Source organism: Stegostoma tigrinum, chromosome 4 (genome assembly GCF_030684315.1).
Source record: "Stegostoma tigrinum isolate sSteTig4 chromosome 4, sSteTig4.hap1, whole genome shotgun sequence".
In the NCBI taxonomy this organism is placed as follows: domain Eukaryota; kingdom Metazoa; phylum Chordata; class Chondrichthyes; order Orectolobiformes; family Stegostomatidae; genus Stegostoma; species Stegostoma tigrinum.
The window spans coordinates 26,717,159-26,742,800 of record NC_081357.1 but is presented as its reverse complement, the minus strand read 5'-3'; the positions used below and the strand labels follow the sequence as shown (position 1 = coordinate 26,742,800).

The window sequence follows — 25,642 nt, the reverse complement described above, 5'->3', positions numbered from 1 at the left end:
CTGCAAGAGCAGTTTAAAATTGGAATTGTGCAGTGAGTAACTCTCCTCCAATCTCCCCGATCCCTATCTACCGTCTACAAGGCTCAAGTCAAGGGTGTGATGAATGGAGTACAATGACACTCCAAGCTGCATGCTATTTAGGGCAAAACAGTTCTTGGCAACCCATTCATAACTTTAAATGTTCACTCCCTCCGCCTGAGGCTATAACATGTGCAATCTAAAAACTGCAGTGCAGTAACTCACCAACGTTCTTTCATATCCCTTTTTCCAATCCATACCTTCTGCCAGAAAAAAATTGCAAACATGTAGGAACACTACAATCTGCAAGTACCCTCCAAGCCAAATGCTAAATCATTATTCCTTCACTTTCACTGTCACTGTCAAAATTCTGGAACTCATTTTCCAGCAGCACACTCTGATTTCTCCACCTGGATTATGATGGTACAAGGATTTCATTCAACAGTAGAGCTCACTAAGAGTTGCCTAGTGTTGGCATCGTCTTGAATCCAGGCATCTCGCCACCTGCTTGGAACAGAATATACCAGGATAATCAGCAAACCCACATTTCACGAGGAAATTACCTTTAATTTTAAACTTAATTGTATCAAAATATGAAATGTCCCAAGTCATGGTCACAAGTGTAGAGCTGCTTTCTTGGCCATTTCTACGTCAGCGATATGTACCACTTCGTTTCTATTCTCTGAACTTGCAGTAGCAGATAATGGGAATTTAGGCAAGGAGTTTTCAAACCTCATGCTGCACTGTCAAGAGCCAAACTCCTCCTCCCTGAAACAATCCAAGAACCGGTTCAAACTCTGCCCGTGCCGCAGCGCCCCCCCCCCCCCCGCCACTGCCGGCATCATGTTCCCTTCCGGGCTTCTTGTCACCACTTCCCAGGCACTGAGTTCTTTAATGGCAAAATATCTTCTATCTGGTTGTAAGTGCTTCTTTACCTTGGTGTTGAAGAATTTATGGAATCATTTTGATTAAGAACCAACCTGCAATTAACTTTCAGGCCTGGCCTCAAAAATAGCTTGCTTCTCTTTTGTTATTTTAATACAAGATGCTGCTCACTGTCCAAAGATCATCTTCAGTTCCATGAAGGTCTCAGTTAATTTCTTTTATCAGTTTTGATTTGGAGCATAAAATAAACAAAAAAAATGGCAAGCGTTTTAATAGTACCGCTTTGATCAAGTGGATTAAATCGATGTGGAAAATGCAAGGCACGTTCTCCAGAATGATTCCAAAGATGGGGAACTGTAAGAGGAGCACATTGAGATATCAGCACCAATGTGGTCTTAGCAAACTGACCAAAATTCTGATTTCCTCTTGTCAATTCTCCCTCCCAAATATTAATTACTTTAATCCAGTCCCTTCACCTTCCAAATAGTGATGTCTTGAACATTTTTAGCAACAACCATTCCCCTTTGCTTTGGCCCGGAGTAGCCCTTACTCAGTGCAGTCTCCATGATATTGTCATGCCAAGAAATAAATTTTCTGAAATTACCAACATGTTGGTGCTGTTGACTTTGTCTGTATAAATGCAAACATTTACAAATCATGTGCATAGAAATTGTTTTCTCAAGAAATCGTTCCAACAGATCAATGTTAGTGCTCCTGGGATGCTGCTTGGCCTGCTGTGTTCATCCAGCTTCACACTTTTGTCTTGTGTTCGGTACTAAATGTGATGACTATACCACAGTGTTCTGTAGGTTGCTGCTAACTGATTAAATGCACCAGGGATGGAAAATGTAAAATGCTAATAACACTTCTAAAATGCTCATATGCTGAGTATAAGTTGAGCGATGAATCTGTCTTTTGGTGCAGAAGACAGATTCAGTGTCAGGGCAAAGTAATATTTCAGCCAACATGTTGCCATAAAAGGCACATAATAGCTTTTAAATAGTTGTTGGGAGGAGTGATTATTTATCCATTTAACTTAGAAATTATGCTCTTTGATCATAAGGGATTTGGGGGAAGCGTAGGTCTCTGTGGTGTAATTGTCCCTGAGCATCCCTATTTCTGACTTTTATATTGGAAGGAATGTCGTTGAGGCATCAATTGAAATTATGCACAAAATTTATGCTTTAGAGTCATAGAGCTGTACAGTATGAAAACTGACCCTTTGGTGCAACTCTTCCAATTTCCAATTTTGTTGTACAAGCTTAAATTCCACTCCATCCAAGTCCTTAACACTATACAGCAGTCCAAGATTATATTTGGAAAGTTAAAATCCTTTACCATAACCACCTTATTATTCCTACAGATAACTGAAATCTGCTTACAAATTTGTTTCTCAATTTCCTGCTGACTATTTGAGGCTCTATAGTACAATCCCAATGAGATGATTATTCTGTTTTATCCAAATAACTTCCCAATAGCCTTTATCAAGGATGTTACCAAGGTTGGAGGTTTGAACTATAGGGAGAGGGTGAATAGGCTGGGGTTAGTTTCCCTAGAAAGTTGGAGACTGAGGGTTGACCTTTATAGATGTTTGTAAAATCATGAGGGGCATGGATAGGGTAAATAGCCAAGGTCTTTTTCCTGTGTTGGTAGGAGTCAAAAACAAGAGCATAGGTTTAAGGTGAGGGAGGAGTAGATTTAAAAGGGACCTCATGGGAAGTCTTTTCATGCAGAGAGTAGTGCATGTATGGAACAAGCTGCCAGCGGAAGTAGCAGAGGCTGGTACAGTTACAACATTTTAAAAGGCTGGTTATATGAATAGGAAGTGTTTAAAGGGATACAGGCCAAATGCTGGTAAATGGGACCAGATTTAAGATATCTGATCAGCATGGAAGTGTTGGACCGAAGGGACTGTTTCCATGCACCATACCTCTATGACTCTAAATCTCTTCTGAATCTCTTCAAGTTTCAGAACACCTTTCTCTAGTAGAGAGGCCAGAATTGCACACAGTATTCCAAAAGTGGCCTAACCAATGTCCTGTACAGCCGCAATATAACCTCTGAACTAAAGGCAAACATACTAAACGCTGCCTTCACTACCCTGTCTACCAGCGACCTCACTTTCAAAGAGCAAGAACCTGCACTCCAAAGTGTCAGAAACCTTACCATTTAAGTGTATAAGCCCAGCCTTGCTTTGCCTTACCAAAATGTTTCCCTAGCTTCCTATAGAATTCTGATCAGGTCTTGGGGATTTATCCACCTTTGTGTTTTAAGACATCCAGCACCACCACCTCTGTAATATAGACATTTTTTAAGAGGAAGCCATTTATTTCCCCATGTTCTCCATCTTGCATATCATTGTCCACAGTAAATAGTGATGCCAAATACTCGTTTAGTATCTCTCTCTATCTGCTGTTCCACACAGGGGTGGCCTTCTCTTTCCCACCAATGCCCCTCTGGCTTCACATGCAGATTGCTCCCTTGGTCCTTAATAAGTTTTAGTCTTTTCTCTGGATATTTCTTTCTCCTTCTTGCAAAATATCTTGGGACTCTCCCTAATTTTGCCTGCCAGCATTTTCTCATGCCCTTTTCTTGTTCCCCTGATTGTTTTCTTGAATTCACTCCTGTACTTCCTATAATTCTCTTGTGGCATTTTATTTTGTTCCTTTTGTATTCAGTTGGACTAGCTTTATTGTCATGTACTCAAATGAGTATAGTGAGAAGTTTCTAAGTTGCCACTTACAGCACCAACTTAAGTACGTGGGTGCAGATTCTTCAGCACAAGCTCTTACACAGTCAAAAATTAAAAAAAAAGAAATGTTAAGTTCAGCATCGTAGATCATAGGAATAAGTTAGACAATAGAGAAACTAAATGTTCAGAACAACAGTCCTTCCAATCCAGTTGGCACCAGGCTTTGACTCCAGACTGCTGGGCTTCACCTCAAGTCTAGGAGACTCCTCTAGAATGACCTTGTAAGTCTATACTGTGACCACACTGGCCTGAAAAACCACCATGAGCTGTCAAAACACAGCCACACCAAGGCCAGGAGTTCAGGATGTTGCTGAGGAGAGAGGGGATTGGGGGGAAGAAAAAAACAGATGTGTTCTGGCTGAAGCATCCCACTGCCATCTTGAATAAGTATGCCTCTTGTATGTCTGTCTTTTCCTTTTTATCCAGGGCCGTATATTCCTCAACTTTTGTTGTTCTCTGGGCTTGTTGCTCCTAGATTTCATCCTGAAGAGAACATGTTGAGCCTGTACTCCACGGTACCTTTTCAAATCTTCCCCCACTGTTCCATCATTAGCTATACCCAGTCTACTTCAGCCAGATCTTGCCTTATTTTAATGAAATCTTCCCTATCCCAGTCCAGAACCCTTCTTTTGTTTTTTGCAGACCATCGTTCTTCCTTTCCATAACTAACTTCAAATGTGATGTTTTAAAGATGGAGGTAACAGTTTTAGGAAGAAGTGAAGGTGATCAATAACTCATCCTGGGGTCAAATGTAACATTAACATTACAAGCAAGTTGGTAACAGACTAAATCTGAACCTAATAGACTTGCTGTGGAGCATGTGAGATTCAAACAGAGGTATACGGATGGGATTATCGCTAGCCCTAAGTGATAAATCAGCCTTCACCTACTTTAAATCTCTTTTTAGAAAATATATACAAATAGTTATATATTTTAAACTTACTTAGGATGGCTGATACCATAGTGGCTGTCCCTAAAGAGATCAATGCCAAAGATCTAAAAGAACAGACCGTGAAGGCGACTGGGAAGAAAGAGAAACGGTAGTGAAGACATGCCAACAAATAGAACAGAGGAAGAGAGTGGAAATGAGCACAGATGAGAATGCAGAGGAAGTAGAGGAGGAAGATGCTGGGGGTGAAGGTGAAGAAGAGGATGATGAGGAAGAGGGTGCTGAGGAAGAAAAAGATACAGATGGCCATGTAGTGAAATGTCTGGCTGAGGGGTAGGGTGAAGTTGAAAAGAAAATGCAAAGTCAGAAAATGGAGAGTTGACAGACCCAAGGCAAAAACTTAAATATTGTGCTTTTTTAAAAATATACACTTGCTGTGTTTGGGTTTTATAATGTACTGTATAACTGGAATATTTGTTTATGAAATTATTTATAATATGGTCTTTGTACAACACATTTGTAATGGGTTTGAATGCCCTAATAAATATTTTTCAGGTCTATTTTGAAATCAGTTTACAACTTGGAATTGTACATTTTACAAGCACATACATTTAGATAAGACAATTTCCAGTGATTGGTCTGGTATTACAGTTGACTGATCATGTTCTAATTTCCAGGAAAAAAACTTCCCTTTTATCTCTTTTGTCAATGATGTTTAGGATACAGCTTCTTACGCAATGAAAGCCAAAGATATAGGTCTTGTTGGCAGGCCAGGGGGTTGGGGGCAAATAAACCTAGTCTTCTATTCTGTACAAAAATATAACAAAAATTTTAACATTCTTCAAACTCCACAATTTGTCACTGAATATTGTTTGAGGTGCAACAACAAATCTTCCAGCAAAAAATTGACAGGCTCAATTTGTAAATTTATTTTTGAACTCATTGTATACTTGTCCTTAAAACCCTGTATGTGCTTCTAAAAAAAAATGATTAAGTAGCATCATTTCTTTCCATATCAAACAATGTTAAATTAAGTTTGTGCTTGACCACTACTTTATATATTCTGTTTAAATACAATACAATAGTCTTTTGGGTTTACAAGGAATTTAAAAGAAAGAAAAAAGAAGTGGCATGGTAGCTCAGTGGCTAGCACTGCTGCCTCATGGCACCATGGACCTGGATTCAATTCCAGCCTCCGGCAACTGTCTCAGTGGAGTTTGCTTCTGGGTGCTCCAGTTTCCTCCCAGAGTCCAAAGATGCGTGGCTAAGGTAGATTGGCCATGCTAAAATTGCCCATAGTGTCCAGGAGATGTAGGTTAGGTGGATTGATCATGAGAAATGCAGGGTTGCAGGGATAGGGTATGGGGTGAGTCTGGTTGGGATGCTGTTTGGAGGGTCAATGTGGACTTGAAGGGTTTCTGATTATAAGGATGAAGTAGACCTTGAATGAAACTTGTATCAGGACCAAAATACATTGATTTCAGTCTTTCTGATATTCAGTTGGGGGAAATTCCTTTTCTGTCAGTGAATGCCTGACTGATGAGACTCGTCCACTTTTATTAAGCTTAGAGTAGTAATGATGAAGTAGAGCTCAATGTTTTGCTTTAAAACGTGCCAAAAATACTGCTTTGAGGTAACTTTAAATGGTAGAATGTTGAGAAATATGAAGAGCTAAGGAAAAGTCCTTACGGGATATAATGTTATTGTGTGGGAGGTGAAAGAGAATCTGTTGTGAAAAGTAATTAGCTCTGAAATGGCTAAAAGTGGAACAGCTGACTAATTCCATGCAGCTGAACTACAGTTGGACTGATAGTGTAGTCTAGGTTTACAAATTATTATTTCCTAGTTAGTTTGTGGGACATTTTCCGCTAATTTGGTTGAAGTGTCAGCCACAAATTGTCACTTGTGCATTCCAGTGGAAAAGGCAAGCCATGTGAGGAAGAATAATCACAGTGAGAGGGGTAACCGGGGAACTGAAGGATGGGAGAAGAATGAGTTTAGAGCAGACATGTCAGTGTTTGTTTTGGATAGACTTTAAAAATCAACAAGTCCTGGTAAATTATGATTTCTGAATATACTGACTGAAAGTTTTAAAAATGTTCTTTGTCACATGAACTTACTGACCCAAATATATGAACTATTTTTCAGTGTTTCCATTGTGTAAACCATGTGTATAAAGTGAAATTCTCCAAACTTCTAACTAGAAGGTATAATTTCATACAAGAGATCTGTGAAGCATTTGCTATGAAATCAGTATCTTCACTGCAACAATATTGCTTTAGGTATAGAACTTTATAACTATTCTTTCCCTGAAGTTTTTAAAAACTGGATTATAAATTTGCATTCTGAAAGATAATTACGTGAAGAGATTTGTGCAAAACATGCCTAGGAATGTATTTTTATATAAAAATATTTATCTTTTGGCCTAGGAATTGTTTATTGCCAGTGACTATGCAAGTATTATTGAGTAGTTTTCTCCTGAATTGAGAAACATAAACATAGAAAGGAAGAACAGGGCATTCAGCTCTTCGTGCCTGCCCTGTCATTCAATACGATCAAAAATCCAACTCAGTACCTTGGATAACAACTAATCATATGTCACAGAGTCCTCGTTCAGGATTCAATTTTATGAAAACATTTGTAAGGGCTTCTCCCTTGAGTCTGAGCTTGTGTAGTGATATTAAAGTTTGACTAACTGTTGGTGCTCTCCAGATTCGACCATTCTTTTAAAATAATTGCATTGGTTCAAGAAAGCAGCTCACTGCCACCTGCTTGAGTAATTGGAGTTAGGCAAACAATGCTTGTATAGCCAGTAGCATTTGTATCCGGTGAACAATCGTTTTTTTCTTTTTAAAATAAGGTCACCTGACAAAAAGTAGGAGCAGAGATTTGCCACTCTTTATCTGGGCTTTAACATTTTTTCTCTCCTCAGATACTACCAGATGTGCTGAGTGTCTCAAGCAGTTATTGCAATGTTGAAAGTCTGAAATAAAAACAGATTTTTTCTTCTCTTCGAAATGAAAGGCTTATTTCTCTGTGGTGGAGGGTTTTTAATAGTCGACCGCATAACTATGAATCCGGAGTCATATTTAAATATATGGCACATGTTCTTAATGGCCATCAGTGAATCAATCTCATGGTCACCGTGAATTCCAGATGAGTTCAGTGAATTTAATTTCAGCAACTACAGTTTACCTAGTGCCACTGTCTGTGCTTCTGCCTGTAGCCCTGCAACATCTTTTTTGTCAGGTAATGATCCACTTCTGTCTTGAACAATACAGTGAACCTATCTCCTGCATGTTCTCAGGCTGTGTTCCTGACCCAAACTACTGTTCGTATTGAAAGATTTTCTATAGTGTCAGCTTTTGCTGCTTTATCAACAAACCTAAACATGTGCCCTTTTGTTCTCTCTCCATTAACTAGTGTGAAATTTCAACCTGTATCTGCTCTGTTGAGATCCCTCGTGATTTCAGAAATGTCCTTTGAATCTTCTTTTGGCCAGAAATGAATCCCACCACCTTCAAGCTCTCTATGTAACAGAAATTCCACATGCCTGGACCGAGCTGTTGAAACTTATCTCACGAATGCCTCCACAACTTTGTTAAAGTTTTTAGCTGCCCAGAAATGAGCCCAATGCATCAACTGAGTTGTAACCAGTGTTCAATGCAAGTATTGAAAAGGGATTTCAGAATTTTTACTCAGTAAAAATGAGGGAATGACTATTCTATTTCCAAGTCTGATTGCCGTGTGGCTTGGAGAGAAAATTGGTGGTGGTGGTAATGCCATATGTCTGCTGTTTTTGTCCTTCTAAGTGGCAGAGCTTATGGGTTGAAAAATGCAGTTGTAGGAGCTTTAGTGGATTGCTGCAGCACATCTTGTGAATAGTATGTACTGCTACCACTGTGCAGCAGTCATGGAGAGAAGTAGATGTAGTAGGTGGTTGGGTGCCAATGAAGTGGGCTGTTTTGTACTCTAATGTGGAGTTTCTTGAATGTTTTTGGAGCTGCACTTATCAGGCAGGTAGAAATATTCTGTCATACTACTGATTTTGGGTCTTGTAAATGGTGAACATAGTTAAGAGTTGAGTTGCTTGCTGAAGAATTCCAACCTGTGACTACCTGTTGCAGAAGCTTAGTTCCTGGTCAGTAGTGGTATCTTCCAGAACGTTAATAGTAGGGACTCAGGTGGTAATCTTAAGTGGAGATGGTTTGATTTTGTTTTTTGAAGTGATCACTACCTGGCACTTGTGTGGCATGAATGCTCTTGACATATAGTCTGAGTGTTTATTGAGGTCTTGCAGCGTGTGGATACAGACTGTTTCATCATCTGAGGAGTTCTTGAATGCTGCCACACACAATGGAATCATCAGCAAACATCCCCACTTCTGATCTTACAAGAAGTGAAGGTATGAGGGATGAAGCAGCTAAAAAAGATAGATAGTTGCGCCTAGGATGCTACCTTGAGGAACTTCAGCACCGATGTGCTGGAACTGTCATGATTGACCTCCAGTAACCATGACTACCATGTTTTTTGTGATAGGTATATATATTAAGTCAGTGAACAATTTTGCTGTCTGATTTTTTTTTTTTGACTCCACTTTTGTTAGAGCTTGTTGATGTTAGGCTTTGAAACATGCTACCTTGATATGAAGGGGAGTCAATCTTGTCCAGCGTTATCTCTCTTGCCCATATTTGAACCGTTGCTATGAAATGATCAGCTGAGTGACCCTGGCAAAACCTGAAATATCAACAAGTGAGTTATTTGTGAATATTTCTGCTGCAAATACTTCAGCCTTGTCTTTTGTACTAATGTGCTAGATTCCCTTAATTTTGAGGATAGAGATATTTGTAGAGCAGCTGTCTTTTTTAATTGTTTTCCACTGTTTGTGGCGGGATAGAACGGGCCTTCAGACCTTCAATTCGATCTATTGGCAGTGGAATTGTTTGGCTTTGTCTGTTGCTTGTTTGACATGCTAGTAGGCTTGTGCTGTAGCATCACCAGGTTGACACTTCATTTTCAAACATGCCTGTTACATGGTATGCCCTCATTCACTTATCATAGAACAGGGCTTAGTTCCCTAGGTTGATGGTAATTGTAGAATGGCATAGTTTAGTACCATGCAGAATGATGGCAGATGTTCACAGTGTGAACATGGTGCTTCACCTCATGGAGTATGTGGTGGTTACTCCTCCAATACTGTCATGGATGGATAAGTCTGGAACAGGTAGATTGATGAAGATGATATAAAGCAAGTTTTTCCCTTTTTTTTGGTTCCCACATCACTTGCTGCAAATCCAGTCTAAAAGTTTGCTGTTTTGGATACAAACATCTCAGGATTTGTGCTTACAAGCCAGTTTTAGCGAACATTGAAATCCTACACTTGGAGTACACCCTGCACTCTTTCAACCCACCATACCTCTTCCAGTTAGTGTTCAAAGTGGAATAGTATTGATCCAGCAGCTGATCACCCCGCTCCATCCCCCTACTCCCACCTATCCACCGTGGGACCTGGGTGTTGCTGGCTAGCTAGCATTTATTGCCATTGAGAAGGTGGCAGTGAGCTGCCTTTTTCAACTGCTGCAGTCTTTGCACTGTATGTAAACCCACAATACCCTTAGTGAGGGAATTCCAGGATTTTGACCCAGTAACAGTGAAGGAACAGTGATTATTTCCAAGTCAGGATGGTGAGTGCTTGGAGGGAACCTTGGTGGTTTCCCTTGCATCTTTTGCCCTTGTCCTTCTAGTTAGAAGTGGTTGTGGGTTTGGAAGGTGCAATCTAAGGACTTTTGGTGAACTTCTGTAGTGCATCTTATAAATAGCACTTATTGCTATTAATTGTATATCTATCGGTCTGTGTAGGGGAAGTGGATGTTTGTGGGCATGGTGTCGATCAAACTGGCTGCTTTGTCTTGGGTTCTGTCAAGCTTCTTGAATGTTGCTCGAGCTGCACTCCTCCAGGCACATGGGGAGTATTCCATCACACTCCTGACTTGTGCCTTATACATGGTGGATAGGTTTTGGGGAGTCAGGAGGTGAGTTACTCACGCAGTATTCCAAAGCCTCTGACCTGCTCTTGGAGTAATGGTATTTATATGGTGAGTCCAGTTCTGTTTCTGGTCAATGGATGTTGAAAGTTGAAGATTCATTGATGATAACACCATTGAATGTCAAAGGGTAGAGGTAAGATTGTCTCTTTGTGGAAGCGGTCATTGCCCGGCATTTGTGTGGCCATTTGTCAGCCCAAGCCTGAATATTGTCCAATCTTGTTGCATTTGAACATGGACTGCTTCATATCTGAGGCGTTGTATGATTCTCTGCAAACATCCCCACTTCTGAATTTATGGCAAAGGATGGTCATTGATGAAACAGCTGAAGATGGTTGGGCCCAGGATACTAACCTTAGGAACTTATGCAGAGATATCCTAGAGGTGAGTTGGCTGATCTTCAGCAACTGCAGCCATTTTTTTTGGGCTAGGTGAGACTCCAAACTATGGAGAGTTTTCCCACCCATTCCTATTGCTTCCAGTTTGGCTAGGGCTGCTTGGTGTCACGCTCTGTTTAATGCAGTCTTGTTGTCAAGGGCTGTCACTCTTAGCTTTCCTCTGGCATTCACCACTGTGTCCATTTGTCCTTGGAGGTTCCATTTTGGAAACAAGGCTGTAATGAGATCGAGAGCTGAGTGGCTCTAGAGGAACAAAAGCTGGGTGGCAGTGACCAGGCTATTGTTGAGCAGGTGCTGCTTGATAGCACTGTTGATTGCACCTTCCATAACATTTTAATGATGATGTAGAGTAGATTGATGTAGGCAGTATTTGGTCACTTTGGACTTGTCCTGCTTTTTGTGTACAATCCTCAGTAGTTTTCTACTTCATGAATATGCTAGTGTTGTAGCTGTACTGGGGGAGCAACAGATTTTGGAGCACAAGTCTTTAGTACTATTGCCACAGTGTTGTCAGGGCCCCACTGCCTTAGCAATATCTAGTACTTCCAACCACTTGACATCATGTGGAAAGAATCAAACTAACTGGAGACCAGAACCTTTGGAGACCACTGGAAGAAACTACAATGGATTCTCCACTTGGCTGAAGATTGCACCAAATGCTTTAACCTTGTCTTTTACTCTGCTTTGGTCTCTTCCGTATTTGAGGATGGAGATATTTGTGGATCCATTGAGTCGTTTAATTGTCCACCACCCATTCAAGACTGGCTGTGGCAGCAATGCAAACTTTAAATCCGATCCACTAATTGTAGGATTGCTTATTTCTATCACTTGCTGCTTATGCTGTTCAGCATGCAAGTAGTCATGTTTGATACCTTCATAAGTTCACATCTCCACTTTTTTTGTATGCCTGGTGCTGCTCTTGCATGCTGTCCTACACACTCTCAGTTGATCCAGACTTGAGACACTGGCTAGATGGTAACAGTTGAGTAGGGGATATGCTAGGCCACGAGGTTGCAGATTGTTCTGGTGTACAATGCTGCTGTTGATGGCCCACAGTGCTTCCTGGATGCCCAGTTTGAGTTGCTACACACAAAAACAGAAAATTCTGGAAAAACGCTGGTCTGGCAGTATCGTTGGAGAGAGAGAGAGAGCAAAGTTAATGTTTTGAATCCAAAAAACCTTCAGGGTAATCCGCAGATCTTGCCAAACCTGCTGAGTTTTTCCAGAAGTTGATTTTTGTTTCCATTTTCCGGCATCTGCAGTGCTTTGGTGTTTTTTTGCAGCCGCTGGAAGTTGCACAGGTATGTCCAATTTACTGATAGTATTGGAAGTTAGTCTCAATAGGAAGACGGGACTTTATTTCTGCGGGGACTGTGAGGTGGTCACTCTTACTCTTTGTAGAATGGACAGATGCATCTGCAGATTGGTAAGGATGAAGTCAGAAATGATTTGTGGGCAAGGGAGTTGGCAGAAATGTTCCCAGTAGAGATCCGTTGAGTGACAGCAGCTTCCAGAAGTAGAATTTTTCCAGTACCATCTGACCATGTAGCTTTGAGATCAGAAATTACTAGAGAAAGTCAGCCGGTCTGGCAGCATCTGTGGAGAGAAAGCAGAGTCAATCTTTTAGTTCCATGTTCTGAGGAAGGATCACCAGACCCGAAACGTTAACTCTGTTTTCTCCTTCTCAGGTGCTGCCAGACCTGCTGAGCTTTTCCAGCAACTTTGTTTTTGTTCCTGATTTACAGCATCCACGGTTCTTTTGGTTTCTGGTCCAGTGTCCATTCTTCAGACTTCTGTTAGACTGAGTGTTCAGACCAGTTATTTCTGTTTTTATTTCCAATTTCCAGCATCTGCAGTTCTTACAGACAGTCGCCCGAGGCTGGAATTGAACCCGGGTCTCTGGCACTGTGAGGCTGCTGCTAACCACTGAGCCACCGTGCCATTGTCTGTTCTAATGAGAAATTGGAAAAGCTTAAACTGAATACACAGTTCATAAATGGAGCTAGTTCTCCCTATTTTTCAGCTGATGGCCCATACTTGAGACCCCGTTGAGGTCAAGCCCACAATAGTGGTTGAGATAAGACATCCGGAGATATGGTTAGGGTGCAACGGACATACACCCAAACAGATTGTCTTCAGCAGAACTGTCTGTGTGGAGTTTGCACGTTCTCCCCATGTCTGCGTGGGTTTCCTCCCACACACCAACGATGTGCAAACTAGGTGGATCGGCCATGCTAAATTGCCTGTAGTGTTCAGGAGTGTGTGGCTTATAGGGGAATGTGTCGGGGTGGTGTGGACTTGTTGGGCCAAAGGGCCTGTTTCCACACTGTAGGGAATCTAATCTAATCTAAACTTAGTGATCACATTGGTTAGCAGTTGATGGTAATTAACAGAAGTCTCATGTCCATGTTTAACCTGATACCATGTGACCTTCATGGGGTTAGGGCTCAATGTTGAGAACCTTTCTAGAGTCATGACAGCTCAATTTTTTCACCACTTCTGGTGTCTGGGCCAATGCTGGGTACTCCTACTTTCAATCTGTGCTGGTTATATACAATTGAGAAAGGAGTCCCATGTTGGCCAGATCAAATTCTAATTCACGCTCCCAGGTCATTGGTTTGGAATATGAGTCTGGTGAAACTTCCATGACAGTGCATTTTCTTTCTGCTTTCGCATGCTGGGAATTTCAACTGCTGCAGAGTTAACTGGGATAACTTGCTATCAAAGGTACAGAACTCTTTTAGCATTTGAACACTTTTATTGGCCCTGCAACACTGACTGAAGAAAGAGAAGGGATAACCCTGAAATAAAAAGAAAGTACTGGATAAACTCGGCAGGTTTCTCTGTGGAGAGAAAAACAAGGTTAATATTTTTAGTTTGATGTAATTCTTTTATTTTCAGAATCAATGTCCTCCTTTAGGACTATCCTGTACTTGATTTTAGGGTATGAATCTGACCTGGTGGAAGGGAAATCAGTCAGTGTTTTAGTGGTAGTGATAGTACTTTAGTTAGATTTATAGCTTTTGCTGAGGAAAGACCTCCAGTGTGGCAAATACATGCTTAAAAGCTGAAGTTGTGGAATTGAAGTGCAGACTCTTACAAAAAAAAATACATTTTGTCATGTGGAATGGAATGTTCCCTTTTTGAATTCCAAATAATGCCAAACTGGTACGGAGGCTACTGAAAAGTTGTCGTCATAGACCTTTACTCATCCATAACGACTTGGCATGTTATCAAATTTTGATTTATGGCATGTGAAGTTTTTAAATGTTTCAATTATTTGTGCTAAATGCAAACAAGGTTGAGATTCCAGGTTTACCAGCTTGATTAAATCAAATTCTAGCTATGATGATGTATCATGAAAACATGTTTGGATTGTAATACAGAATGAGTGATAAAAGCTGAATTAAGACAGATTTAAATACTGCTGCAAGTACTCAATGAAAATGTATTTCAAACATTTGATGAGGCAAGTTTTTGAGAAGAGGGCAGGAGTAGAGGTCATAGATAGTGGCAGAGAGAGACGTGCTGGCAACCTTTTGTCTTGCAGTCAATAGAATGCATGCAGAAAATGAAATTTCAAATGTGGTAATTATACTGCATTGCATCTTTTGATAGTTTATGGTATATTAGTAGTATTATTACAGTATTACAGTATTATAGTATTATTACTTGGTATTTACTCGTGCATTCACTGCCTAGGCCTATCTCTAATTGCCATTGAGAAGGCATTGGTTGTCTTGAGCCACTGCAGTCTGTTTTGTGTTGAATTTCAAGATTTGATGAACTTACATTTCTGTATAACTCGAAAGGGAACTTGCAGGTGGCGGTGTTCTCATGCCACCGTGGCTGTTGACCTTCGAGGTGTTATTGCAGATATGGAACTATCTCGGACGCTTTCGTGAATTTCTGTGATGCATCTTGTGTAAGGTACACACTGCTACTGTGTCAATGGTGGAGGGAGTGAATGGCACTATATCTGCAAACAGTCAAGTGGTCTGCTTTTTTCTGGATGGTGTCAAGCTTCATGAGCTGCACAGATGTAGGCATGTGGAGAATTTTGCATCACACTCCTGACTTGTGCCTAATAGATAGTGGACAGGTTTCAGGAGTTGAATAACGTGCAGCAAGATTCTTAGTTTCTGATCACCTCTTATAGCAATAGATTTTATATGGCTAGCCCTGTTCAGATTTCTGGTCAATGGTAAACCCCAGGATGATGATAATGGGGGATTCAATGATGGCAATATAATTGAATCTCGGAGCAGTGGTTAGATTTTGTCTTGTTTGGAAGTTCTGCAAATGTCACTTGCCACTTTTCATCCCTGACCTGGATTTGTCCAGGAGTAGTTAGATTTGGAAATGGACAGCTTCTTCAGTTTTAAGCATTAGACCAGTCCACTTAAAATTAATGAGCATTGTACTTTAATTAAATTGTAAAATTAGCAAATGAACCCTAATATTCCTACATTTACCCACATAAGGACACATATACTTTCTGAAGAGAACTCCCAGATCTTAAAGTAACTTGGCATGATTTGGAATAATTAATGTTTATTAACATTAAGTGGGATACCTGGAGGAAGGTAACTTTCTCAAGCTTTGTCAATTTGCCAAGCTTTCTCAATTTTCAATACTTCCCCTTTGGGATGGTTATTAAATTGTACAAATATGAAACATAATTTGTGGAACTCGCCAACTTTACCACAGAAGACAAGTTATCAGGGAAATACTCCTTATCTTAGTTTGCATTAAAGAAGTGTCATAAGTTATAAATCACTTCAGAACGATCAGGTTGGTGTTTTACTGCAAAATTAATAGTTTCATGGTCACCATTTGTTAGACTAGCTTTCAATTCCAGCTTTATTAATTCAATTTGAATTCTACTAGTTTCCATGATTGATTTGAACCCTGTGACCCCAGAGCATTGGCTTTAGTCCTGGCCCTTGCATTAGTACTTCAGTGATATTTGCATTAGATTGCATTCACCCCTGGGGAAAGAGAAATTGGAGATATGAAGAGAAGTGAAAGCAGTCTAGAAACATTGATCATTTTGATCACTAAGTATTTGATTACCATTCATTATGTTAGCCTTGGATACATACTAGCTAACATTTTGCAAATTCATATGCAGTTCTGATTTGTAATAGTATACACTAAAATTACAGGATTTCATTTGAATGTGATTCTGCCTCCATTGTGAAAAACAGCATAATGTACTGGCAAGAACTAATTTTGTTGATAGGAGAAATTGGAAGTGATGAAATATAAATATAGTACACTGGTTTTATTTTGCCTTCTTTCTTTTTGTATCGCTATAAAGTAACACACAATGTACTAGTCATTATCATGCTAATGAAATGTATTGGTGTGGAATTTCTATAATGTGATATGTTTTTACTTAAGTAAAATCAGTTGGAGAATTTGCTGTGTTGGCCATACAGTTGTGGTAGTTTCAGCATTCAGATGCCTGGAAAGAAGTCTTGGATTTATAACATGCCTTTCGTGATCTTAGTTTGCCTCAAACTTTACAGACAATGAAATAGTTTTGAAATCTTTTGAAATTGTTTTAAAAGTTTGCATTATCGCCAAATTATTTTGAAGCACAAAGCCAGCACAACTGTTGGCGTAAATACTTCTATTCTGAAATTATTCAAACAGTATGTAACTGTTACAACAATTAATTCTAGCAAGACTTTGTTTTGGAAAAGTTTATCCTTTCCAGAAATTTGTAAGTTTGATTTTGCAGAACTTGCATTTTTATTTTTAAAGTGAGTAGTTTCCTTGTTACATTACAGAAAGATAAATTGATACCATATGTTAGTCTAAAACAAAAAAGCGACTGTTTCTGGTTGAATGAGTTGCAGCTGGTGCCTGGGTTTATGGAGGTGGGGGAGCGGGGGGGAGGGAACCTCCAAACATTAAGGACCGTTTTGACAAACTTGGAGATAAAATTTTAAAAACACTCTCAAAATGTATGCAATACATATCCTTTGTACCAAAAAGAACAAATTTGGCACTCTTTTTAAATTGGCAATTTGTGTGCCATTCTCAAGTTTAGATGTCTTTATTGGTGTGCATGATTTTGATTAAACATGGTTCTTGGAGAATGCTTGAGGTTTAAGCAGTGAATAAAATATGCATCGCAGTTGACTATTGAAGTCTGAACTACTAGCACTCTTGTTTATTTTGTCTATGTAAAGCTGCTGGTAATAGTTTTGCTATCAGAATTTTTAAGTAACCTACTCTATCACTTACTTCAGTTTAAACTTCTGGTTTCCGCATACTGTGAAAATTTGTTTCAAAGGATTTTGCTCACTAATATTTATTGGCTGAAGCAATTTAGATTATCTTTAGGCATCCTTCCATTGTCGTTCCGACATAGCAAATTTTGCAGAAATCAAGTACATTCTATGCATTTCAAGTCTTCAAACAAGAAAACGGCCGAATGGAGCAGGTAACTTCCACTGGATTAATAACCATATAATCTGATGTATTAAATTTAATTTGTTGAAAAGGTCTGTCAAACTTGGTTCCTTTTATGGAGTAGTTAAGTATAGCCCTAATATGTTAGCACCGGAACACAAGTCAGAACAAGGTAGCGCAGTATGTGTCATAATTATTCCCCGTTCTCAGAATAAATCTGGGGTAAAGAGATGATAGTGAACACAAGTGCTGTAACCAATCACTGATGTCCGAGTCTAAACTTTCCGGTCTCCTAATAACAAGTGCATTAACATGCTCAAAAATATCGATAATATTGTTGTTTACTTCAGAAACATTTGGTTTACAGTTGACACAAGTCTAAGTAAGTTCAGTGGCATTTTATTCAAAATATTAACTTCTCAAACAATATACAATATATGAAATATAGCTCACATTCGCCTGCTAGGATCCCTGAAGAAGGTTAATACCTGTAACGTTGACAGTTCCTTTCCTCCAGATGCTGCCTCGCCTGCTGTGTTCTTCCAGCCTCCTGTCATCTACCTTGGATTCTAGCATGTGTAGATTTTTTTTTTCTTGGCTCAACTCTTGACTGTTATGAGCAATATAGTGATGGATTTCAAACCTCATTCTTGCATGTTTATTTGTAAAACATAATATCAGTTCCTTTTTACAGCTGTAAACCTCAGGCTGCAATATTATTCAAGAATAGTCAAGGGCTATGGGGAGAGTGCAAGGAAGTGGAGTTGAAATGCTCATCAGCCATGATTTAAATGGCGGAGTGGACTTGATGGGCCGAATGGCCTTACTTCCCCTCCTATGTCTTATTGTGACTATTCCATAAGATCATAATTTGGCATGTGGATTTTGAGTCTGGCAATCGGGAAAAGAGAGCAGAGTTCAAAGTACACCGGTCATTTTGCTGAGACTGAGATTAGTACTGCACATGATGATAATGGGAACTGCAGATGCTGGAGAATCCAAGATAATAAAATGTGAGGCTGGATGAACACAGCAGGCCCAGCAGCATCTCAGGAGCACAAAAGCTGACGTTTCGGGCCTAGACCCTTCTTCAGAGAGGGGGATGGGGGGGGTCTAGGCCTGAAACGTCAGCTTTTGTGCTCCTGAGATGCTGCTGGGCCTGCTGTGTTCATCCAGCCTCACATTTTATTATCTTAGTACTGCACATGTTCCATTATCTCCCAAATTCTTGGTGTACCACAAGCTTCTTTCTTTTATTCACTTAGTGTGATCAGTCAAGTGCCATACAAATCATCGTTGAGGTCTTGACTATTTAGGGTGGGGAGTTCAAAACTAGGGAGTATATTTTTAAGGTGAGAGGAGAAAGTTTTAAAAAGGATGTGAGGAGAAACTTTGTTTGCACAATGGTTCGTGTATGGAATGAACTGCCAGAGGCAATGGTGGATGTTGGTACAGTTACAACATTTAAAAGATATTTGGATAAATACATGAATAGGAAAGGTTTCAATGAATATGGGCCAAATGCAGGCAAGTGGGGCTAGTTTAGTTTGGTAAAGTGGTCTGCATGGACCAGTTGAACCTCAGGGTTTGTTTCCATGCTGGGTGAATCTATGACTCTATTATGACTTTAACTTGGATGAGGGAATTGAATGTATGGCTGCTAAATTTGCTGATCTCACATATGTGGGTGAGAAAATATGTTGGGAAGAGGATATAAGAAAGCTGCAAAAGAATATAGATAAATTCAATGGGTAGGCAAAAGCTTGGCGAAAGGAGTAATTGTGAACTTGTCAACTTTTGGGCAGAATAGAAAAGCAATGTAATATTTAAATGGAAAGAGATTGCTATACTCAAAGACATAGTTTCTTTCACTGAGTTGATGATCCTCCAGGCATAGCTGATGTTTGTCTCAGTGTGTGGCCAACCCATACAGCACAGAGATCTAAACTACATAGCTGCTCAGGAGATATACCTGCTTCGTCTTCTCTCATAGAGCAATAGAGGTAATGTCGCCATAGTCCTTCCAGACTTATTATTACTTTTCCATTAGAGACACAGCTGGTGGATAGGTTAACCTGAAAGTCACCACATTTCTGGCAACAGGAAAAGTCGAGGAGGAGAGTCCTTCATGATAACCTAAACCAATGTGGAAATTGAATCTGTACTCAAAAACAGAAGTTGCTGGAAAAGCTCAGCAGGTCTGGCAGCATCTGTGAAGAAAAAATTGGAGTTAACGTTTCTAGTCCGGTGACCCTTCCTCAGTTCTGAGTAAGACAAAACATTAACTCTGCTTTTTTTCTTCACAGGTGCTGCCAGACCTGCTGAACTTTTCCAGCAACTTCTGTTTTCTTTCCTGATTTACAGCATCTGCAGTTTTCAGTTTTTATTGAATTCATGGTGTTGGTTTTACTCTGTATTGCAGACTAGCCATGCAGCTAACTTAAGTTGACTTTAATCCTTCCCTGGAACTCTGACCCTTGATTGCGCACGTCTGACTTTTTAAAAGCTTCCCAAATTTCTGTTCGTTTCCAATTTCGGGGATCATGCATCAGCAATCACTCCTTTTTAATCTTTGATTCTTTCTTCCCTATTCTACTTTTATTGCCTTTAGGTATTTTCTACATGTTGTAATGTATTTTACAATGTGATACTGCGCCCGAAGAGCATGAAGAAAATAATGTGAAATGTACAAGAACTGCCAGTGTGAAACCATGACATTTATGATAATTTGCCCTCAAGGGAGTTTTTTTTATTTAAAACACAACAATTCATGAAATTTCCCTGTTTTAATCAACAGTTTATGCTTTTAAGAAAAATTCGTCATACTGTCGTTGTACTGTGCAAGTAACTTGTTTTTACTTTCCGTTTTCAGAATTCAATCCGCCACAACCTTTCACTGCACAGCAGATTTATCAGGGTGCAGAATGAAGGTACAGGCAAAAGTTCATGGTGGATGATCAATCCAGATGGTGGAAAAGGTGGAAAATCTCCACGACGGCGTGCTGTTTCTATGGACAATAGCAACAAATATGTAAAAAGCAGGGGAAGAGCAGCGAAAAAAAAGGCAGCTCTGCAAGCTGCACAAGAGGTTAATGCTGAAAGCCCATCACAGCACGCAAAATGGCCTGGTAGCCCAACGTCCCGAAGTAGCGATGAATTTGACGCATGGACAGACTTTCGTTCTCGTACAAACTCAAATGCTAGTACTTTGAGTGGGCGTCTTTCCCCTATAATAGCTAATCCTGAACTAGATCATGTGCAAGATGATGATGCTGCACCATTGTCTCCCATGCTGTACTCCAGTCCATCAAGCGTTTCCCCTCCTGCAAGTAAACCATGTTCTGTTGAGCTGCCTAGGTTGACTGACATGACTGGAACTATGAACCTAAATGATGGATTGGCAGAACACCTGATGGATGATTTACTGGATAATATTAGCCTGGGTCCTACTCAGCAGTCATCACCAGGGGGCCTTGTGCAAAGGAGCTCAAGTTTTACCTATGGCTCAAAGAGTTCTAGTTTGGGCTCCACAAACAATTTCAGTAATTCCATATTTGAGCCACCTGCTTTGAATTCATTACGTCAGACTCCCATGCAAACCATTCAGGAAAACAAGCAAGCTACCTTTTCTTCCATCTCTCGTTTTGGCAGCCAAACTTTGCAAGATCTTCTTGCATCTGATTCTTTAAGTCACAGTGATGTCATGATGACCCAGACCGATCCTCTGATGTCACAGGCGAGTTCAGCAGTGTCTTTACAAAATTCACATAGAAATCTGCTTCACAATGATCCAATGATGTCATCCTTCCCCACCCAATCTAATGCAGCAAATCATAATCTGCTACATCGCCAGTCTCCACCTCAGAGTTCTGCACTTAGCGGTGATAGTGCCTTGTCAAACTCCATGAATCATGTACCTTTACCAACAGACTCGAACACAAACTCTGGTAAGCATCAGCTTCAATCATCTGCCAATCAGTCTATGCAAATAGGATTGTCCGACACATTGTCTGGCCCTCCATCATATCCTGGTAGTATGATTCTTCCTGCAATGGGTCAAGATAAGTTCCCTAGTGATCTGGACTTGGATATGTTTAATGGAAGTTTAGACTGTGATGTGGAATCCATCATTCGCAATGAACTCATGGATGCAGATGGGTTAGACTTTAACTTTGATTCTCTTATATCCGCCCAGAATGTTGTGAACCTGAATGTGGGAACCTTCACTGGTGCTAAACAAACATCGACACAGAGTTGGGTTCCAGGTTGAAATTGCCTTATAATGGCGGAAGCAGGTCAGTAAGAATATTGTTTCTGTATTGCGACATCTACATTTAATGTATAATGACATTGAGTGGTTTAATATGAATGTACTGGACCACTTTATTAAAGCATAACAAATATGAATTTAAAAATGTAAGTGTTTCTAAGACCTGAAAATTTTAAAGCTACAATTTGATTTATATCTTTTGGGGCCAAAGTTAACTGGGGTCACTATTCCAAAGTCTGATTTCCTTTTTAAATATGACACAAACTGGACTGAAAGAGTCCTAAGTTAAGACAGATGGATGCATTAAAAAGTGCGTGATAACTCTGGTTTAGAAAATAATCCTGTGACAACAATGGATGGAGCAGAGCTCTTGAATGTGACATTAATACATTGTAATTTTCTATGGTGTCTGCAAATGTTAGTTTTAATGGACCAGATTTTGCAGTTGATGGCATGCAAAGTAACAGTGCCTCCACAAATCTATAAGAATACTGTAAAGTTGTAGTGATCTTTTGTGTTATGGATGCAGCTTAAATCTGGTGCCAAGTCAAGGGAAATTTAATACATGCAAGTAGTAGTCATGTCAGTAAATAGGCTCAGCAGTCAACTAAATTTAATGACTCCTGCACCAAAGTAGAACGCTAAATGCATTGAATCCCTTTAGTTTTACCTTAAGTGAGTGAAACAAATGCATGATGATTATATTCAGGTAAAAGGTAACATAAAGATAATTTATTTTAGAAGTGTGGTTTATTAATCATATTGGAAGCGTTTGACATTCTCTGCAGGTAGTAACTTTTTGCTGGTTTAAAGTTTTTTTTTCAGTGCTTATAAAGTTGATATGGCAATCAAAAACCGAATTACATCTCTCAGTAAGATTTGTACTATTTCCAGGGGCTTTACACTGATCTTGATCAGGGGCTTTAGCAATGGAAATAACATTGACTAGCCTTTCTGTTCTTGCAATGTGTGTATTGATTTCACTGCTGGTGGGGGGTGGGGGAGCAAGACAGAGAGAGAGATGGGAGTGATGTCCTAAGCATTGCACTCTCAAGAGGCTTTGCAGAATCCATGGTGACAGCTTTTCAATTTACAGGCTATTCTGTGCATGGGTGGAGGCCAGAAATTGTCAGTTTCAGTGCAGTCATGACAAATGCTGACAATATCGCCCTCATTTCTGTTATAATGTTTTGAGAATCAAATCCAGATTTGGATCTCTATCTGTTTCACCTCTCTCTCCCACTTGCTTGTTAGCCATTGCAAGCTATTATACACTTTGCTACTGATGTGCACACAGCCTATTAAGTTGTAAGGTTTTCAGCATTGATCCAATGGTCAGAAAATGACCTCTGGCTCCAAAGATTATCGAATTACTTAGCTTTGAATGATTTGATTTGTTCTGTTAGGTGCATCAATAAATTGATTATTTTATGGAAAATGTGGCCTTTTGCAAATCTAGAATCACTACACTTCCCATGATTTATCTGATCGTTAGTTCCTTAAAAATTTGAAGTTGATGAGAATCTTCCTGGCTGAATTTGTGGTCTGCTGTTTACTTTTTTGCTTCATGTAAGATAATCCTTGTTTGGCCATAGGATTTTACAAAATTGTAATTAAATTAAAGTGTCTGTAATTACTTGTCTGTTCTGTCATCCTCTTTTGACTGCAAAATGAAATGGCATCATGTTAAATTTGTTGAGATTTAAAGTTTTCGTATATCTCGGCGATATTGTCAGGTGCTATTGAATAAAGACCTGAAATGTTCACTAAATGCCAATTTAAAAATTGAAGATTTGTGGATCTTTCGTTGATTTGCTTGTGCCATAGGATGTAGTGGTATAGCTGTTCTTAATAGGAAAACGCCTTTTGGTGGAAAAGACAAATTTTCATGTCATAAATGGTGTCTGGTATTCAAACTATTCAATTTACAAGTTAGGAATTAAAATGTTTGAAACATTTTAAGTTTCTATGTTCTAAATAATTAGTAGTGCCTTGCTTGCAAAATTAACCTGTCATCAGAATTATATGCTGAATAGCAAAGCTTGCTTTTAAAGGTCAAACTTGGCATCCTCTTTCAAATCATAGGAAGATGAATTGCTGTTTTTAATCTCCAGGGAACTCAGAAGGTCCCACAGAAATGTAGAGAACTAGTTCTTCCTATAAATGGCTCATGACATCTTTTATTTTGCATTGTGTGTGCCATCGGAGACTCCACTGACTATCCATGTTTCAAGATCAGTGTAAACAACATCAGTTTAAACAGTGTTCATGTAGTTTCTGGTGGAGCAGGCAATATATTTATTGCAGCCAAATGTTTGAAGTCATTTATACGTATTAATAATAAAATGGCAATATTTCAGTTTGTGTTGAAGCTGTTAAAGGTAATATGAAATGAATGGTTCAGTGTCTGCTTTTCCAGTTTACAGTCTTGTTTTAGAACTTAATTTTGTAAGTTTTGCCTGTTTATTTCCCTCATAATTCCCAACAGCATCTCTACTTCAGATTTTACTAACATTCCAAATTATTGATTTCTACAGACCCCTCCTAAACTACATTATATAGTCTGCCTCTTGCCAGCCCTAATCACAGAAAATAAGTTGTTGAACATCTGTTATCTTCAAGCTGACTTTCCAAATCGTGATCCTTGTGTGCTTTCTTGCAAGTTTGTTATTTTTAAAAAAAAGATGTTTTTCAGAATTGGACTTCTGACCTGCTCCTGTAGCCACAGTGTTCATGGTTTGGTCAGTGGTTGCACCCAGGATATTGATTGGGATGATGTCCAGTGATGTTCTGCAATCATCTGCAGACTTTGTTAGAGGACAAGCCGTTGATGAAGCAGCTGAAGTTTTTTGGGCCAAGGACACTGCCTTGAGCAATTCCTGCAGTGACTGGGGAGGTGGTGGCATGCAGGTATTGCTACATGACTAGCAATCCACAGACTAATGCTCTTTGACGTAGATTTGTATCTGTCCATGGAAGATATAGAAATTTGAATTCAACATTTTTTCGAAAAAATCTGAAATTTAAAATAAAAGACTTACCTAATGACAACCGTACAACCACTGTCAATTGTCATACAAACCTATCTAGTTCAGGAAATCTGTCATCCTCACCTGATCTGCCCTGCATGTAATGCCAGGCCCACAGTGACTGAGTCTGAACATTTAGCAATGGGCAATAAACACTAGCCAAGCCAGCGGTGCCCACATCCCTTCAATAATAATGGATTTTTTTTTAAAAATTGGCCTGAAACAGCAGAACTATATTCCTTTGTCCTGTGCAAAACTTCAACCAATTTGAGCTATTTTACTCTAATTCCGATTGACTTCAATTCTGCTAAGATTGCTTGATGTCACAGCCAAATACTGCCTGGATGCCAAGGGTGTCTCTGTTACCTCACTCTGGAGTTAATCTGTTTTTGTCCATATTTGCACTATGTTTAATGATGTCTGGAGCTGAGTTGCCTTGGTACTGAAATTGAACATGAGAAGACACATTATTGTGAAGCGTACGCTGATTGATAGCACAGTTGACAACTGTTTCCATCACTTTTAGTGTAGGCTATTGGGGCAATATGTGGCCAAATTGAATTTGTCTTTCTTTCATGGTTGTATACAAGATGCATTTGTGCAATTTCCCACTTTGACATGTTGGTGCCAGTGTTTGTAAAAGAAGCTTGGCTGAAGGTGCAGCTAGTTCTAGAGCACAAGTCTTTGGTAGGATCCAGATTTGTCAGGTCCTTTAACTTTGCAGGAAAGGTGCTTTCACCTGTTTTGCCACCTTGTAGAGTACATCTAGTTGACTGAAGACTGTCATTTGTGATGCTGAGGACCTAAAAGTGTTTTTGCTTTTTCTAATATCCTGATACTGTTAGCTTCTAATTTCTGATAATGAAATTATCATCATCTGTTATCATTCGGGGATAGGAAAGCTAGTCCAAGAATTAAAAAGACATGCTTC

At 39.6% G+C, this 25,642-nt stretch overlaps 1 protein-coding gene across 2 annotated transcripts in view; it reads left to right on the top strand.

Annotated features, from left to right (window-relative positions):
* foxo3b (forkhead box O3b) overlaps positions 1–25,642 on the top strand; it is a 60,994-nt gene that overhangs the window by 28,699 nt on the left and 6,653 nt on the right. Inside the window, exons 2-3 of one of the 2 annotated variants that reach the window (XM_048530667.2) lie at positions 20,285–21,359; positions 21,608–21,707. In XM_048530667.2, coding sequence (XP_048386624.1) covers positions 20,285–21,359; positions 21,608–21,648 — 1,116 coding nt within the window. In that variant the 3' untranslated portion in view covers positions 21,649–21,707. Of the gene's footprint in view, positions 1–20,284; positions 21,708–25,642 lie in introns of both variants that reach the window. The other variant, XM_048530665.2, reaches the window with a different exon arrangement.